The sequence below is a fragment of the Heptranchias perlo genome, chromosome 23, assembly GCF_035084215.1.
Source record: "Heptranchias perlo isolate sHepPer1 chromosome 23, sHepPer1.hap1, whole genome shotgun sequence".
NCBI lineage: Eukaryota > Metazoa > Chordata > Chondrichthyes > Hexanchiformes > Hexanchidae > Heptranchias > Heptranchias perlo.
Window position 1 is genome coordinate 40,632,723 of NC_090347.1, and position 15,207 is coordinate 40,647,929.

A 15,207-nucleotide genomic window follows, 5' to 3' on the forward strand; every position below is an offset into this window, starting at 1 on the left:
TCGATTGCTTTTGAAGTGCAAACTGACGAAGGAGGTAAGCTCCGAAAGCTTGTGATTTTAAAATAAAACTGTTGGACTATAACCTGGTGTTGTAAGATTCCTTACATTTGTCCTCTAATTTAGTGTAGAAGTATCATATTGGTGTAGTTTGTGTGTGTGCTCGTTTGAAGGAGTGTATTGGGTACTACCATAAAATGAAGAAAACTATGCAGTGGTGTTAGCTCTCTTGCTTCTACATCAGCAGGTTGTGGCTTCAAGCCGCACATAATGTAAGCTGATACTTCAAAACAGACTGCTCCATTGTCAGAGATGTTCAAGTGAGGCCCCATGTACCTGTTCAGGTTAAAGATTCCATGGCACTATTCGATATAACAACAGTGACTGCACTTCAAAAGCAATCGATTGATTGCAAAGCCCTTTTGAGTTGCGAATGAATGCAAATTCCTTCTTTCTGGGTCTTCAATCTGCCCCCAAGTGTAACAGATTGTCATTCCTTCGTCACTATTATCCGTCATCTTGCTGAGTGAAAATACACAGAAGAATCAAACACACAGCTGCCCGGATGTCTCAGCTATCAAGAGCACTGCTCGGTGCAGAACTGAACCAAACCAATCAGTCCTGATGAAAGGTCATCGACCTGAAATGTTAACTCTGTTTTTCTCTCTACAGATGCTGCCTGACCTCACCTGACGAAGGAGAAAGCCTCCGAAAGCCTAGTATTTCCAGCATTTTCTGTTTTTATTTCAGGAAGGCCCAGGGTTTGATCCTCGGTCTGTGCCGAGTTAGTTGATTCTTGTTGGAGGGCTACGATTGGTGCCAATGCCCTGGATGAAGAATTACTTAGAATTTACAGCCCAGAAACAGGCCATTCGGCCCAACCGGTCTATGCTCCACACACCCTACTTCATCTCACCCTATCAATATATCCTTCTATTCCTCTCTCCCTCATCAGGTTATGGTCCAACTGTTGGACTATAACCTGGTGTTGTAAGATTCCTTACATTTGTCCACCCCAGTCCATCACCGGCATCTCCACATCATCTCTCCCTCATGTACTTATCTAGCTTCCCCTTAAATGCATCTATTCGCCTCAACCACTCCATGTGGCAGCGAGTTCCACATCCTAACCACTCTCTGTGTAAAGAAGTGTCTTCTGAATTCCCTATTGGATTTATTAGTCACTATTTTATATTGATGACCTCGAGTTTTGAACTCCCTCACAAATGGAAACATTTTCCCTATGTCTACGCTATCAAGCCCTTTCATAATTTAAAACACCTCTATTAGGTTCCCCCCTTAGCCTTCTCTTTTCTTGAGAAAACAGCCCCAGCCTGTTCAATCTTTCCCGATAGTTATAACCTCTCAGTTCTGGTGTCATACTTGTAAATTTTTTTTGCACCTTCTCCAATGCCTCTATATCCTTTTTATAATATGGAGACAAGAACTGTGCACTACACCCAAGTGTGGTTTAACCACACAAGCTCTATACAAGTTTAACATAATTTCTCTGCTTTTCATTTCTATTCATCTAGAAAAGGGAACAAAATCAGCAAATATTCCTACTCCCAAACATTGTCTTGCGATTTCCTCCTGCCTGGAAAGTGGTCGTGTGTGGATGTCAGGTGAGGACAGGGTCAGGCTTGGCGGTGATGCCTGCACAGTCGAATAGCCTCACAACATTCACTCTCTTGGTTCAAATACGAAGAGCAGCCACTTGAGGCAAAGCGATGGAGGATGTTAACATCCGCGGAACCATGTCCCAGCATAAAAGCCAGTGCCACGATGAGTGAACAGGAGACAAATGGGGACTGGAGCAATTTAAAACATAAACAGAAGTTTCATAGACCTGTACATTTCCTTCAACCGCTGCAAGCTTGATGGGGGTCAGTCCATCCCTGTTGACAATCATGTCAGCTGCAATCTCGTCCTCTGGTTTGTCGTAGGATAGAATTAAATCATACATCTGTGGGACGAGGGGACTTTTTGGTTGCAGCACCAGAACATGGAGAACAGTATTACCTGAGAAGAAGAAGAACAACAAATTGCATTTATATAGCGCCTTTAATGTAGTAAAACGTCCCAAGACGCTTCACAGGAGTGATTATCGAACAAAATTTGACACCGAGCCACATAAGAAGATATTAGGACAGGTGACCAAAAGCTTGGTCTAAGAGGTAGGTTTTAAGGAGCGTCTTAAAGGAGGAGAGAGAGGTAGAGAGGCAGAGAGGTTTAGGGAGGGAACTCCAAAGCTTGGGGCCAAGCAGCCGAAGGCACGGTCTCCGATAGTGGAGCGAAGGAAATCAGTGATGTGCATGAGGCCAGAATTGGAGGAGTGCAGAGATCTCAGAGGGTTGTAGGGCTGGAGAAGATTACAGAGATAGGGAGGGGCGAGGCCATAGAGGGATTAGAAAACAAGGATGAGAATTTTAAAATTGAGATGTTGCCAAACTGGGAGCCAATGTAGGTCAGCGAGCACAGGGGTGATGGGTGAAGGGAACTTGGTGCGAGTTAGGAAAGGGGTAGCAGAGTTTTGGATGAGCTCAAGTTTATGGAGGGTGGAAGGTGGGAAGTTGACCAGGAGAGCATTGGAATAGTCCAATCAAGAGGGAGCACTCAGGTTAAGGGTTTAAGCAACAGGAAATGATCTCCCTCTCCTCCCTGCCAATGAAACCCCTTCCCCACTCTGACCATCAGCTCTAGCCAGCCACTGGCTGCTCAGTGTTAACAGAACCACCTCCACCTCTCAATTGCATTAAAGAAATGATCAGGTGTCAGCTTTGGTTCAATGGTAGCACTCTCACTTCTGAGTCAGACGGTTGTAGGTTCAAGTCTCACTCCAGGGACCTGAACACAAAATCCAGGCTGACATTCCAGTGCAGTACTGAGGGACTGCTTCACTGTCACAGGTACCGTCTTTCAGATGACATTAAACCAAGGCCCCATCTGCACTCTCAGGTGGATATAAAAGATTCCACGCTGCTATTTCGAAGAAGAGCAGAGGCGTTCTCCCCTGAAGGGCTGCAGATTTTTAGCTCCTGGATCTAGTAGATGGATGCCAGTCTGAGGTGAGTGAGTGTAGTAATGGATGCCAGTCTGAAGTGAGTGAGTGTAGTAATGGATGCCAGTCTGAGGTACAGTCTGAGGTGAGTGAATGTAGTAATGGATGCCAGTCTGAGGTGAGTGAGTGTAGTAATGGATGCCAGTCTGAGGTACAGTCTGAGGTGAGTGAGTGTTTGGATTGACCCAGTCAAACAGCCATTCACGTCAACCTACCCAAAAAGGTAAGTTAGTTGAAGACCAACTGGTCACTACAAGTGCCAATAGTGTTTGTGGAGAGTTGGCTATGAAAGGTACCACTACCCTCAACGTAGGCTGAAGACATCTTGACTCTAAGAGTGTGTGAGTGTATCCATGTAATGGTGTGTACGTGGTGTGTGAGTGTATCCATGTAATGGTGTGTACATGGTGTGTGAGTGTATCCATGTAATGGTGTGTACATGGTGTGTGAGTGCATCTATGTTATGGTGTGTATGGGGGAGGGAGGTTGGAGGTTTGGCCAAGTTTGAATTGGGAGAACCCTTGAATCCAAATCTAAAGTTCAGCACCCTGGAAAATAGGAAACCGGGTGAGTCAGATGGAGGACAGATTGCTGGCCAGTGCAATAGGTTTTCTGAGTATACTAGGCCCAGGGGAGGCTGCAGTGAAACGGGCTGAAGTGAATGGAAAAGCAAACTGGGTGTGGAGTAACACGGTCTGCCGATTCACTGAGCCCATTTTGCACTTCTGGCGAAGACCAGTTTCACTCCCAGTGTTCCAATATTACCTGTGCAACAGAAATTTAACACAATTAACAATTATTCTGACCAGATCAGAGTGCAGCTTAGGCTAATGATATTTGAGATAGATAGCTTTTTGGCAACCAAAGGTATTAAGGGATATGGGCCAAAGGCAGGTATATGGAGTTAGATCACAGATCAGCCATGGTCTTATCAAATGGCGGAGCAGGCACGAGGGGCTGAATGGCCTACTCCTGTTCCTATGTTCCTATGTAACAGAGACCTTTCTAGTACAGTGCCTGTCAGCGAGTGCAACAGACATGTGTAAAACAGCCCTGTAGGCCCTGGCTCTTCACTCTAAGGTACAATTACACTGGTTATTATTCTTCCATAATTCCAACAGCTTAGCAGTGAAATCAAATTGAAGGTCGCCTCTTTCCGACTCTTACCCAGGTAATCCTGCGCCTTAATGTCCGCTCCGTTTTCTATCAGAATCCGGACGATCTCTTCATTCCCAACACAAGCAGCGAAAGACAACACGTGTTCACCTGAAACAAGAAATGAATACAGACAGAGACTAAAACTGAAGAGAAATAAATGAACACAGTTGGGTGGAAGTTTCTCAGGCTGGGCAGTTCCTTGGGATTTGTGTTAAACCATGGGGACATGATCTTAAAATTAGAGCCAGGCCATTCAGGAGCGAAATCAGGAAGCACTTCTTCACACAAAGGGTAGTAGAAATCTGGAGTTCTCTCCCCCAAAAGGCTGTGGATGGTGGGGGACAATTGGAGCTTTCAAGACTGAGATCGATAGATTTTATTAGGTAAAGGTATCAAGGCTTATGGAGCTAAGGCGGGTAAATGGAGTTAAGGTGCAGATCAGCTAGGGTCGAATTGCATGGTGGAGCAGGCTTGAGGGGCTGAATGGCCTACTCCTGTTCCTAATGGTCCTACGTCCCATGAGTGTGAGGCAACGCTGAAAGAAAGGGAGGAAGAACTTACAGAATCATAGAATCATAGAATGGTTACAGCACAGAAGGAAGTCATTTGGCCCGTCAAGTCCGTGCCGGCAAGTCTCTGCAAGAGCAATCCAGCTAGTCCCACTCCCCCGCCCTTTCCCCGTAGCACTGCAAATTTTTCCCATCAAGTACTTATCCAATTCTTATCAAAATCTTTTCCTTCTATTCAAAATCTTTTCCCAAAGGTAGGGGAGTCTATAACGAGGGGGCATAGATTTAAGGTGAGAGGGGAGAGATACAAAAGGGTCCAGAGGGGCAATTTTTTCACTCAAAGGGTGGTGAGTGTCTGGAACGAGCTGCCAGAGGCAGTAGTAGAGGCGGGTACAATTTTGTCTTTTAAAAAGCATTTGGACAGTTACATGGGTAAGATGGGTATAGAGGGATATGGGCCAAGTGCAGGCAATTGGGACTAGCTTAGTGGTATAAACTGGGCGACATGGACATATTGGGCCGAAGGGCCTGTTTCCATGTTGTAAACTTCTATGATTCTATTCTATGATTCCAATTCCCTCTTGAAGGCCACGATTGAATCTGCCTCCACCACCCCCTCGGGCAGTGCATTCCAGATCCTAACCACTCTGTGTAGAAAAGTTTGTCCTCATGTCGCCTTTGGTTCTTTTGCCAATCACCTTAAATCTATGTCCTCTGGTTCTTGACCCTTCCGCCAATGGGAAAAGTTTCTCTCTATCTACTCTGTCTAGACCCTTCATGATTTTGAACACCTCTATCAAATCTCCTCTCAACCTTCACTGCTCTAAAGAGAGCTTCTCCAGTCTATCCACGTAACTGAAGTCCCTCATCCCTGGAACCATTCTGGTAAATCTCCTCTGTACCCACTCTGAGGCCTTCACATCCTTCCAAAAGTGCGGTGCCCAGAACCGGACTCAATACTCCAGATGTGGTCGAACCAGTGTTTTATAAAGGTTCATCATAACTTCCTTGCTGTTGTACTCTATGCCTCTATTTACAAATCCCAGGATCCCGTGAGGTTTTTTAACCGCTTTCTCAACCTGCCCTGCCACCTTCAAAGATTTGTGCACATATACCCCCAGGTCTCTCTGTTCCTGTATCCCTTTTAGAGTTGTACCGGTTAGTTCATTCTGCTCGTTCTTCCTACCAAAATGTAACACTTCGCACTTTTCTGCGTTAAATTTCATCTGCCACATGTCCGCCCATTCTACCAGCCTGTCTAAGTCCTCTTGAAGTCTATCACTATCCTCCTCACTGATCACTACACTTCCAAGTTTTGTGTCATCTGCAAATTTGGAAATTGTGCCCTGTACACCCAAGTCTAAGTCATTAATATATATGAAGAAAAGCAATGGTCTTAGTAACGACCCCCGGGGAACACCACTGTACACCTCCCTCCAGTCCGAAAAACAACCGTTCACCACTACTCTCTGTTTCCTGTCACTGAGCCACTACCCCGTTTATTCCATGGGCTTCAACTCTGATGACAAGCCTATTATGCGGCACTTTATCAAACGCCTTTTGGAAGTCCATAAACACCACATCAACCATATTGCCCTCATCGACTCTCTCTGTTACCTCATCAAAAAACTCTATCAAGTTAGTTAAACACGATTTGCCTTTAACAAATCCGTACTGGCTTTCCTTTATTAATCCACACTTGTCCAAGTGATTGTTAATTCTGTCCAGATTATCGTTACTAAAAGTTTCCCACCACTGAGGTTAAACTGTCTGGCCTGTAGTTGCTGGGTTTATCCTGACACCCTTTTTTGAACAAGGGTGTAACATTTCCAATTCTCTAGTCCTCTGGCACCACCTCCATATCTAACGATGATTGGAAGATTATTGCTAGTACCTCTGCAATTTCCACCCTTACTTCCCTCAGCAATCTAGGATGTATCCCATCCAGACAGGGTGAATTAACTACTTTAAGTACAGCTAGCCTTTCTAGTACCTCCTCTTTATCAATTTTTAGCCCATCCAGCAGCTCAACTAACTCCTCTTTTACTGTGACTTTGGCAGTATCTTCTTCCTTGGTAACGACAGATGCAAAGTACTCATAAATTTGCATATAGAACATGTCTTATCGCATCTTCAGGACGTCCCTGTGTTCCTCACATCCCATGAATTACTTTTTGAAGTGCATCCACTGTTGTTATGTAGGCAGATGTGGCAGCCAATTTGTGCATAGCACGATCCCACAAACAGCATGGGATGAATGACACATTAATGAGTTTTTGGCAGCTTGGGTTTAGGAAAGAATATTGGCCAGGACAGCGGAACAACTAGAGCTCTTTGAATAGTGCCATGGGATCTTCAACATCCACCTGAGCTACTTGATGAGGCCTCAGTTTAATGCCTCACCTAAAATTCCAAGTTCTATAAAAATAACAGGAGCATGGTATTACAAAACCAAGAGTGAATAACTGTGTTAAGACAATGCATGATGGAACGTTACAGGAACATGTTAACCAGTGTTCTTCCAGAGACAATTAAACCTCATTGGGATAAGCCTGAGGTGAATTAATTTAGCATACAGTAAGGCATGTTTCTCTCCTCACTGACCCTCTTCTGTATGTTGGTTTTTGGAATAGGACATTAAATTTCAATCAAAGTGTTTGGTTATATTTCTTGTCAATAACAACAACAACTTTCATTTATATAGCACTTTTATCACAGAGAAACATCCCAAAGTGCTTCACAGAACCATATTCAGATAAAAATTGACACCGAGCCAAAGGAGATATTAGGAGGGGTGACTAAAAGCTTGGTCAAAGAGGTGGGTTTTAAGAAGAGACTTAAATGATGAAAGGGAGGTGGAGAAGTGAAGAGGTGTAGGGAGGGAATTCCAGGGCTTAGGGCCTAGATGGATGAAGGCACGGCTCCCAGTGATAGGCAAAAGGGATTTCAGGATACGCAAGAGGCCAGACTTGGAGAAATGTGTGGTTCACAGAGGGGTGATGGGCTGAAGAAGTTTACGGAAAGAGGGAGGGGAGAGGCCATGAAGGGATTTGAACACGAGGATGGGAATTTTAAATGTGATGCGTTGGGTGGACCAAGAAACAATGTCCGCCAGCAAGCACAGGGTGATGGGTAATTGGGCCATGGTGTGGGGTAGGATGTGGGCAGCAGAGTTTTGGATGAACTGAAGTTTACATTGGGTGGGGGTGGATGGGAGGTCAGCCAGAAGAGCATTGGAATAATTGAGTCTGGAGGTAACAAAGGCATGGACAAGGATTTTTGGCAGATGATGGGCTGAGGCAAGGGTGGAAATAGCCAATGCTACGAAGGAGGAAGTAGGTGGTCTTCGTGATGGAGAGGATGAGGGGTTGGAAAAGTGACCATGAAGCTGTTGGATTGTCATAAAGACCCAACTGATTCACTAATGTCCTTTATGGAAGGAAACAGCCGTCCTTACCCAGTCTGGCCTATATGTGACTCCAGTCCCACACCAACGTGGTTGACTCTTAACTGCCCTCTGAAGTGGCCCAGCAAGCCACTCAGTTGCATCAAACTGCTACACTGTAGTAGTTCAAGGGCAGTGCCCACCACCACCTTTTCAGGGCAACTAGGAATGGGCAACAAACGCCAGCCTTGCCAGCGATACCCACATCCTGAGAATGAATTAAAAAAAGAGGTGGAAGAGTCCCCATTTAGGCCTTCTGAAAGGGGTAACGATGACCTTAAATTGATTTCTCGAAGGCTCCCTTTGGAGTTGAAGAGCTTTAAAACATTGTTAATCTCCGGCCCCTGAAAGGGCCTCAGGCGAAACTGTGCATGGCTATTTTCTCTAGAAAAGAGAAGGCTGAGGGGTGACCTAATAGAGGTCTTTAAAATTATGAAAGGGTTTGACAGGGAAGACATAAGGAAGATGTTTCCACTTGTGGGGGAGACCAGAACTAGGGGATATAAATATCAGCTAGTCACCGATAAATCCAATTAGGAATTCAGGAGAGAGTGGTTAGAATGTGCAACTTGCTACCACAAGGAGTAGTTTGGGCAAATAAGATAGATGCATTTAAGGGAAAGCTAGATAATTACATGAGGGAGAAAGGAATAGGAGCTTACGTTGATAGGGTTAGATGAAGTAGGGTGGGAGAAAGCTCTTGTGGAGCATAAACATCGGCTTAGACCAGTTGGACCAAATGGCTGTTTCTGTGCTGTAAATTCTATGTAACTTAGCAAAATGGCTTTTGGCCACTCTGCCCTCTGCTGGAGGATTGGGACGCGCACCCCGATTCACTTTTGGAGGCACCGGTCGCCCTCCCCAACGAGATGACACTGTCTCCGCAATTTGGGATCTGGGGGATCTACGGCTTCATGCCTAGGTGCATTTAAATCCTGCTCTGCTGCACTTCCACCAGAGGTGGGTCAATCAGAGTTTTAGCCCCAAAATCTTTATCTTCTGAGCTTCCGGATTTTGCTTCAATACCATTAGGCATGCTCATTGGGAGATTCACCCTCCATAAACTTGAGCTCATCTAATACACTGTTGCCCAAATCCTAACTCGCACCAAGTCCTGTTCACCCATCACCCCAGTGCTCGTCAACTTACATTGGCTCCCGGTTCAGCAAAGCCTCGATTTTAAAATGCTCATCCTTGTGTTCAAATCCTTCCATGGCCTCGCTCCTCCCTACCTCTGTAACCTCTTCCAGCCCTACAACCCTCCGCGAACTCTATGTTCCTCCAATACTGGCCTCTTATGCATCCCCACTTCCTTCAATCCACCATTGGCAGCCGTGCCTTCAGCCGTCCAGGCCCTAAGCTCTGGAAATCCCACCCTAAACTTCACCCCCTCTCCACTTCAATCTCCTCCTTTAAGACACTGATTAAAACCTATCACTTTGACCACTATCCTAAAATCTTCTTCTTTGGCTCAGTGTCAATTTTTATTTGATTACACTCCTGTGAGGCGCCTTGGGAAGTTTAAGGCACTATATAAATGCAAGAGGTTGTTGTTGAGATTAAAGCCTACATTTTTACATAAGAACATAAGAAGGAGGAGCAGGAGTAGGCCATCCGGCCCCTCGAGCCTGCTCCACCATGCAACAAGATCATGGCTGATCTTTTACCTCAACGCCATTTTCCTGCACCATTCCCATATCCCTTGATGCCTTCAATATCTAGAAATCTATCGCTTTCTGTTTTGAATGTACTCAATGACTGAGCCTCCACAGCCCTCTGGGATAGAGAATTCCAAAGATTCACCACCTTCTGAGTGAAGAAATTTCTCCTCATCTCAGTCCTAAATGGCCAACCCCTTATTCTGAGACTGTGACCCCTGGTTCTAGACTCCCCAGCCAGGGGAAACATCCTCCCCGCATCTACCCTGTCGAGCCCTATAAGAATTTTGTATGTTTCACCTCTCATTTTTCTAAACTCCAGAGAACACAGGCCGAGTCTACTCAATCTCTCCTCATACGACAATCCCGCCATCCCAGGAATCAGTCTGCTGAACCTTCGTTGCACTCCCTCCATGGCAAGTATATCCTTTCTTAGGTAAGGAGACCAAAATTGTACACAATACTCCAGGTGCGGTTTCACCAAGGCCCTATATAATTGCAATAAGACATCTTTACTCCTGTACTCAAATCCTCTTGTAATAAAGGCCAAAATACAATTTGCCTTCCCAATTGCTTGCTGCACCTGCATGTTGGCTTTCAGTGACTCATGTACAAGGAGACCCAGGTCCCTTTGAACATCAACATTTCCCAATCTATCACCATTTAAAAAATACTCTGCATTTCTGTTTTTCCTACCAAAGTGGATAACTTTGCATTTTTCCACATTATATTCCATCTGCCATGTTCTTGCCCACTCACTTAGCCTGTCTATATCCCCTTGAAGCCTCTTTGCATCCTCCTCACAACTCACATTCCCACCTAGTTTTGTGTCATCAGCAAACTTGGAAATATTACATTTGGTCCCCTCATTCAAATCAAATCATTTCTCTTCAGCACTCCAGCATAAAGCTTCACCTGTTGGGATAGCCTGTCGAAGGATGAGACACATGATTTCCCAGACATTAAAATGGCTCTACCCATCGACAATGAATACGAAGTCTAGACCTGAAGGGATTGTACTCTCACCATAATATATGATACTCCTTCTGCTTTGCCTGAAGAAGGTCCCAGTCGCTCGAGGTGCAACGACATCAGCTCCCCGGTTGATCAGTTCTTTCACCAGACTCACATTCGCATTTGCCACAGCGATGTGAAGGGCTGTTTCACCTATTTGACAAAATAATATCCAGTCATTTTCGAATCGATTAGTATCCATTCGCCAAAACTTTAATAGCTGTATGTTTCCCGAAAGCTCACTCAATCCAACCCTCTTGTACCTCACTCACTCCCCATCCCCCATACCTCACTCACTCCCCATCCCCCATACCTCACTCACTCCCCATCCCCCATACCTCACTCACTACCCATCCCCCATACCTCACTCACTACCCATCCCCCATACCTCACTCACTACCCATCCCCCATACCTCACTCACTACCCATCCCCCATACCTCACTCACTACCCATCCCCCATACCTCACTCACTACCCATCCCCCATACCTCACTCACTACCCATCCCCCATACCCCATTCACTACCCATCCCCCATACCTCACTCACTCCCCATCCCCCATACCTCACCCAAGACCCATCCCCCATACCTCACCCAAGACCCATCCCCCATATCTCACTCACTACCCATCCCTCATACCTCGCTCATTACCCATCCCCCAAAACTTGCTCACTACCCAACCCCCATTCCTCACTCACTACCCATCCCCCATTCCTCCCTCACTACCCTTCCCCCATATCTCACCTACGACCCAGCCCCCAAACCTTGCTAACCACCCATCCCCCATACCTCAATAACTCACCGTCCCCTATGCCTCACTCACTACCAATCCCCCAAAACTCACTCAATACCCATTCCCCATACTGCACTCACTACCCATCCCCCATACGTCAGTCACAACCCAACCCCCATACCCCATTCACTACCCATCCCCCATACCTCACTCACTACCCATCCCCATACCTCACCCAAGACCCATCCCCCATACCTCACCCACAACCCATTCCCCATACGTCGGTCACAACCCATCCCCCATACCTCACCCACAACCCATCCCCCATACCTCACCCAAAACCCATCCCCCATACCTCACCCACAACCCATCCCCCATACCTCACCCACAACCCATCCCCCATACCTCACCCAAAACCCATCCCCCATACCTCACCCACAACCCATTCCCCATACGTCGGTCACAACCCATCCCTCATATCTCACTCACAACCCATCCCCCATACTTCACCCACAACCCATCCCCCGTGCCTCGCTCAATACCCATCCCACATACTTCACTCGCTACCCATCCGCCATTCCTCAATCACTATCCATCCCCCATACCTCAAAAACTCCCCATCCTCCATACCTCGCTCACTACCCATCCCCCATACTGCACTCCGACACATCACTCATACCTCACTCAGTACCCATCCCCATACATCACTCACTGTGCATCCCCTATACCTCACCCACTACCCATCCCTCGTACTGCACTCATGACACATCACTCATACCTCAGTCATTACGCATCCACTACACCCCACTCAATACCCATCCCCCATAACTCACGCACTACCCATGCCCCATAACTCACTCACTACCCATCCCCAGTACCTCACCCTCTACCCATCCTCAGTACTGTTGATGTTCAGGGTTTGTTTTGTGCCTGTAATTGGGTTCCCCCCACAAACCCCCCCGCTCACTGTGCTGACTCTCCCTCAGATTGGCTGGGAGCGAAGGCAGGAAAATGCCACCTGCACCTGCGTACAGCTCGCCCGTGATTGGTTCGCTCATGAGCTCGGGAGCCACTTCCAGGAGTGCGATCACCGCCTTGTCGTTATTGTACATTGCCGCTACATGCAACGCCGTCTCCCCCATTGTACCTGGAGAGAGAGAGAAACAGCGAGGAAAGTCTGCGGTGGGATTCAGTAAAGTTGGCGTTGAGAATCCGAGGGGAACAAAATGTGAGAAGAGGCATTACAGAGTTTGGGGAGGAATCCAGAGGTTCATTGCACCCATCGTGGGGAGGGGGAGGGTCAGGGGTTACAGTACCGATAATATGACAACGTTCCTGAGGTTACACCGACAGGTAATCATGGCTTTCCACGATGAGGGGCAGCCTGTTCAGCTCTAATGCCGTTACTTTAGGAAGGGAGATGGTCCATGGAGGAATTTGCCCTGATTTAGATGGTCCTTCTGAGCTTGGCCCCTCTTTGTTAGACAAGGATATTAAAGCATATGGCACCAAGGCAGGTAGAATGGAGTTGAGAAATGGCTCAGCCATGACTTAATTGAATGGCAGAACAGGCTCGAGGGGCTGAATGGCCTCCTGGCCCTATCTCAATTCTTGCTGGGATATATTTCTACAGTCAGCAGTAACACTGAGTGAGAGCAGGCTACTCGACCAGAGGGACATCTCTGAAATGTCTGACACTGTCCTCACCTTACACAAACTCCCAGCAGGCGTCACTGGATAGTGATCAGGATCACGGACCCTGGTTATTTTATCCTCTAACCCCTCTCCCCCACCCATAACCCAACCTAGCGGGCTTCCAATCTAAATCTTCACATCGGCAGTTTCAGTATTAAATTTTGACTTGAAAACATGACTGAATATCGTGACAACAGAAATTTGGGCAAGATGTGCACGTGGACTAGATTTCTCACCTGTTTCAAAAAGGTCGAATGATGGACATTTGGCGAGTTTATAAATATCCTGAGCTTTATTTTCTTTGGCAGCAAAAAGTAGAGGCGACTCATTGATCCTGTGAAGAAAAAAAAAAGATGAACAAACTCGCATTTATGTAGCGCCCTTCATGACCTCATGACATCCCAGAGTGCTTCTCAAACAAGTCACACACCAGCCCGACGTGAACATGTATCGTCCACCGTTCCTTCATCGTCGCTCTATCAGCCCTGGCCGGTCATTCTCCTCCTCTCTCCCGCAGGATTTGCTGATGCCAATTGTACTGCCCCCCTGCTGGCTCCCCGGGTGAGCTCGGCTAACTCAGGAGAGAGCGGGAACAAGACCCAGGAGCTCCCTTAGGTCACATCACACAATGCTCTGTAGGCAAATGAGATTCTATTAATCCGCTCGGTCTGGTGTTGCACTGCTGTGCATTTTGCTCCGATGGAAAGTTACTGAACCCATCATTGCTCTCCCTTCCCTAAAGGATATTACTGAACCAGTTGGGTTTTTACAAACAATCTAACAGCTTCATGGTCATTTTTACTGATACTGCAGATGTTTTTAAATTGAATTCAAATTCTCAAACTTCTACGGTGGGATTTGAACTCACGTTCTCTGGATTATGAGACCAATTACACTACCGTACGCATCAAGAAAACTTACACTAACCCAAAAAAATGATTCAGACAAAAACCAGTCCGAGGGTTGTCATAATTTCCCTGGATTCTGTGTTCTAATTCTAAAATAATCTCAAGAAAGTTAAATGCATAATTCTTGTCTTAAATAAAAAAAGACACTCTGCGCATTCAGTCTCGTGGGACCAAACGGGGATGACGGATGTGGGCAGTCCCCAAATGACCAGGAAACAATTTCACTTCATGTCTGGCAAATACCTGCTCCGTTTAAGAGTGAGATTGTATACTCATTGGATGTGATTGGTACACTGGGTTGGATATTGCCCTCTCATCTCTTTGAACCTGGGATCCAATCCAGCCCAGACCCAATGGGATGAAAGTCTCACATGAAATGAGTTTGGGATAGTGTCAATCAAATTCCTACTGAGCTCGGGATCACACACACAACTGTGCAGCAATTGGGCAAGTGGCTGTTGCATGGAAAAAGGAAAGAACGAACTTGCATTTATATAGCGCCTTTCACAACCTCAGGACGCTTCACAGCCAATGAAGTATAGTCACTGTTGTAATGTAGGAAACGTGGCAGCCAATTTGCGCACAGGAAGGTCCCACAAACAGCAATGTGATAAATGACCAGATCATCTGTTTTTCTTCAGGAAATACAGGAAGAAACTTTGCCCATCACGGTGAGCTGCCACACTCACACACTGCCATGGCACAGTACCGAGCAGGGGCCAGGAATAGGAAAAAGGTTATTCCGACCTACGCCCAGCTATAGAACAGAATCATCCTGGAGGGACTTCACAATGGGAAAAACAGAAGGACCACAAGGAAGAATTGCATGGAAATACCACACTGGTGCAGTAGAGGGCGCTACTGCAGGAATGGTGGTTAAGACAAGTCGTTGAGACAGTGTTGAGTGGTTTTGCCTAATGCTGAACCCTTACTGTACCTCACCCTGGAGTGTTTGATGGGACAGCGTAGAGCTTTACTCTGTATCTAACCCATGCTGTACCTGCCCTGGAGTGTTTGATGGGACAGTGTA

The 15,207-nt window shown here is 46.4% G+C and overlaps 1 protein-coding gene across 1 annotated transcript in view; it reads right to left on the reverse strand.

Moving 5' to 3' along the window:
* Nucleotides 1-15,207, reverse strand: part of LOC137341415 (transient receptor potential cation channel subfamily V member 6-like) — a 79,203-nt gene that overhangs the window by 58,036 nt on the left and 5,960 nt on the right. Inside the window, exons 2-6 of the mRNA XM_068004527.1 lie at nt 13,506-13,603; nt 12,599-12,721; nt 10,855-10,995; nt 4,226-4,324; nt 1,847-2,019 (exon numbers count right to left, since the gene is read on the reverse strand). Coding sequence (XP_067860628.1) covers nt 1,847-2,019; nt 4,226-4,324; nt 10,855-10,995; nt 12,599-12,721; nt 13,506-13,603 — 634 coding nt within the window. The remainder of the gene's footprint in view (nt 1-1,846; nt 2,020-4,225; nt 4,325-10,854; nt 10,996-12,598; nt 12,722-13,505; nt 13,604-15,207) is intronic.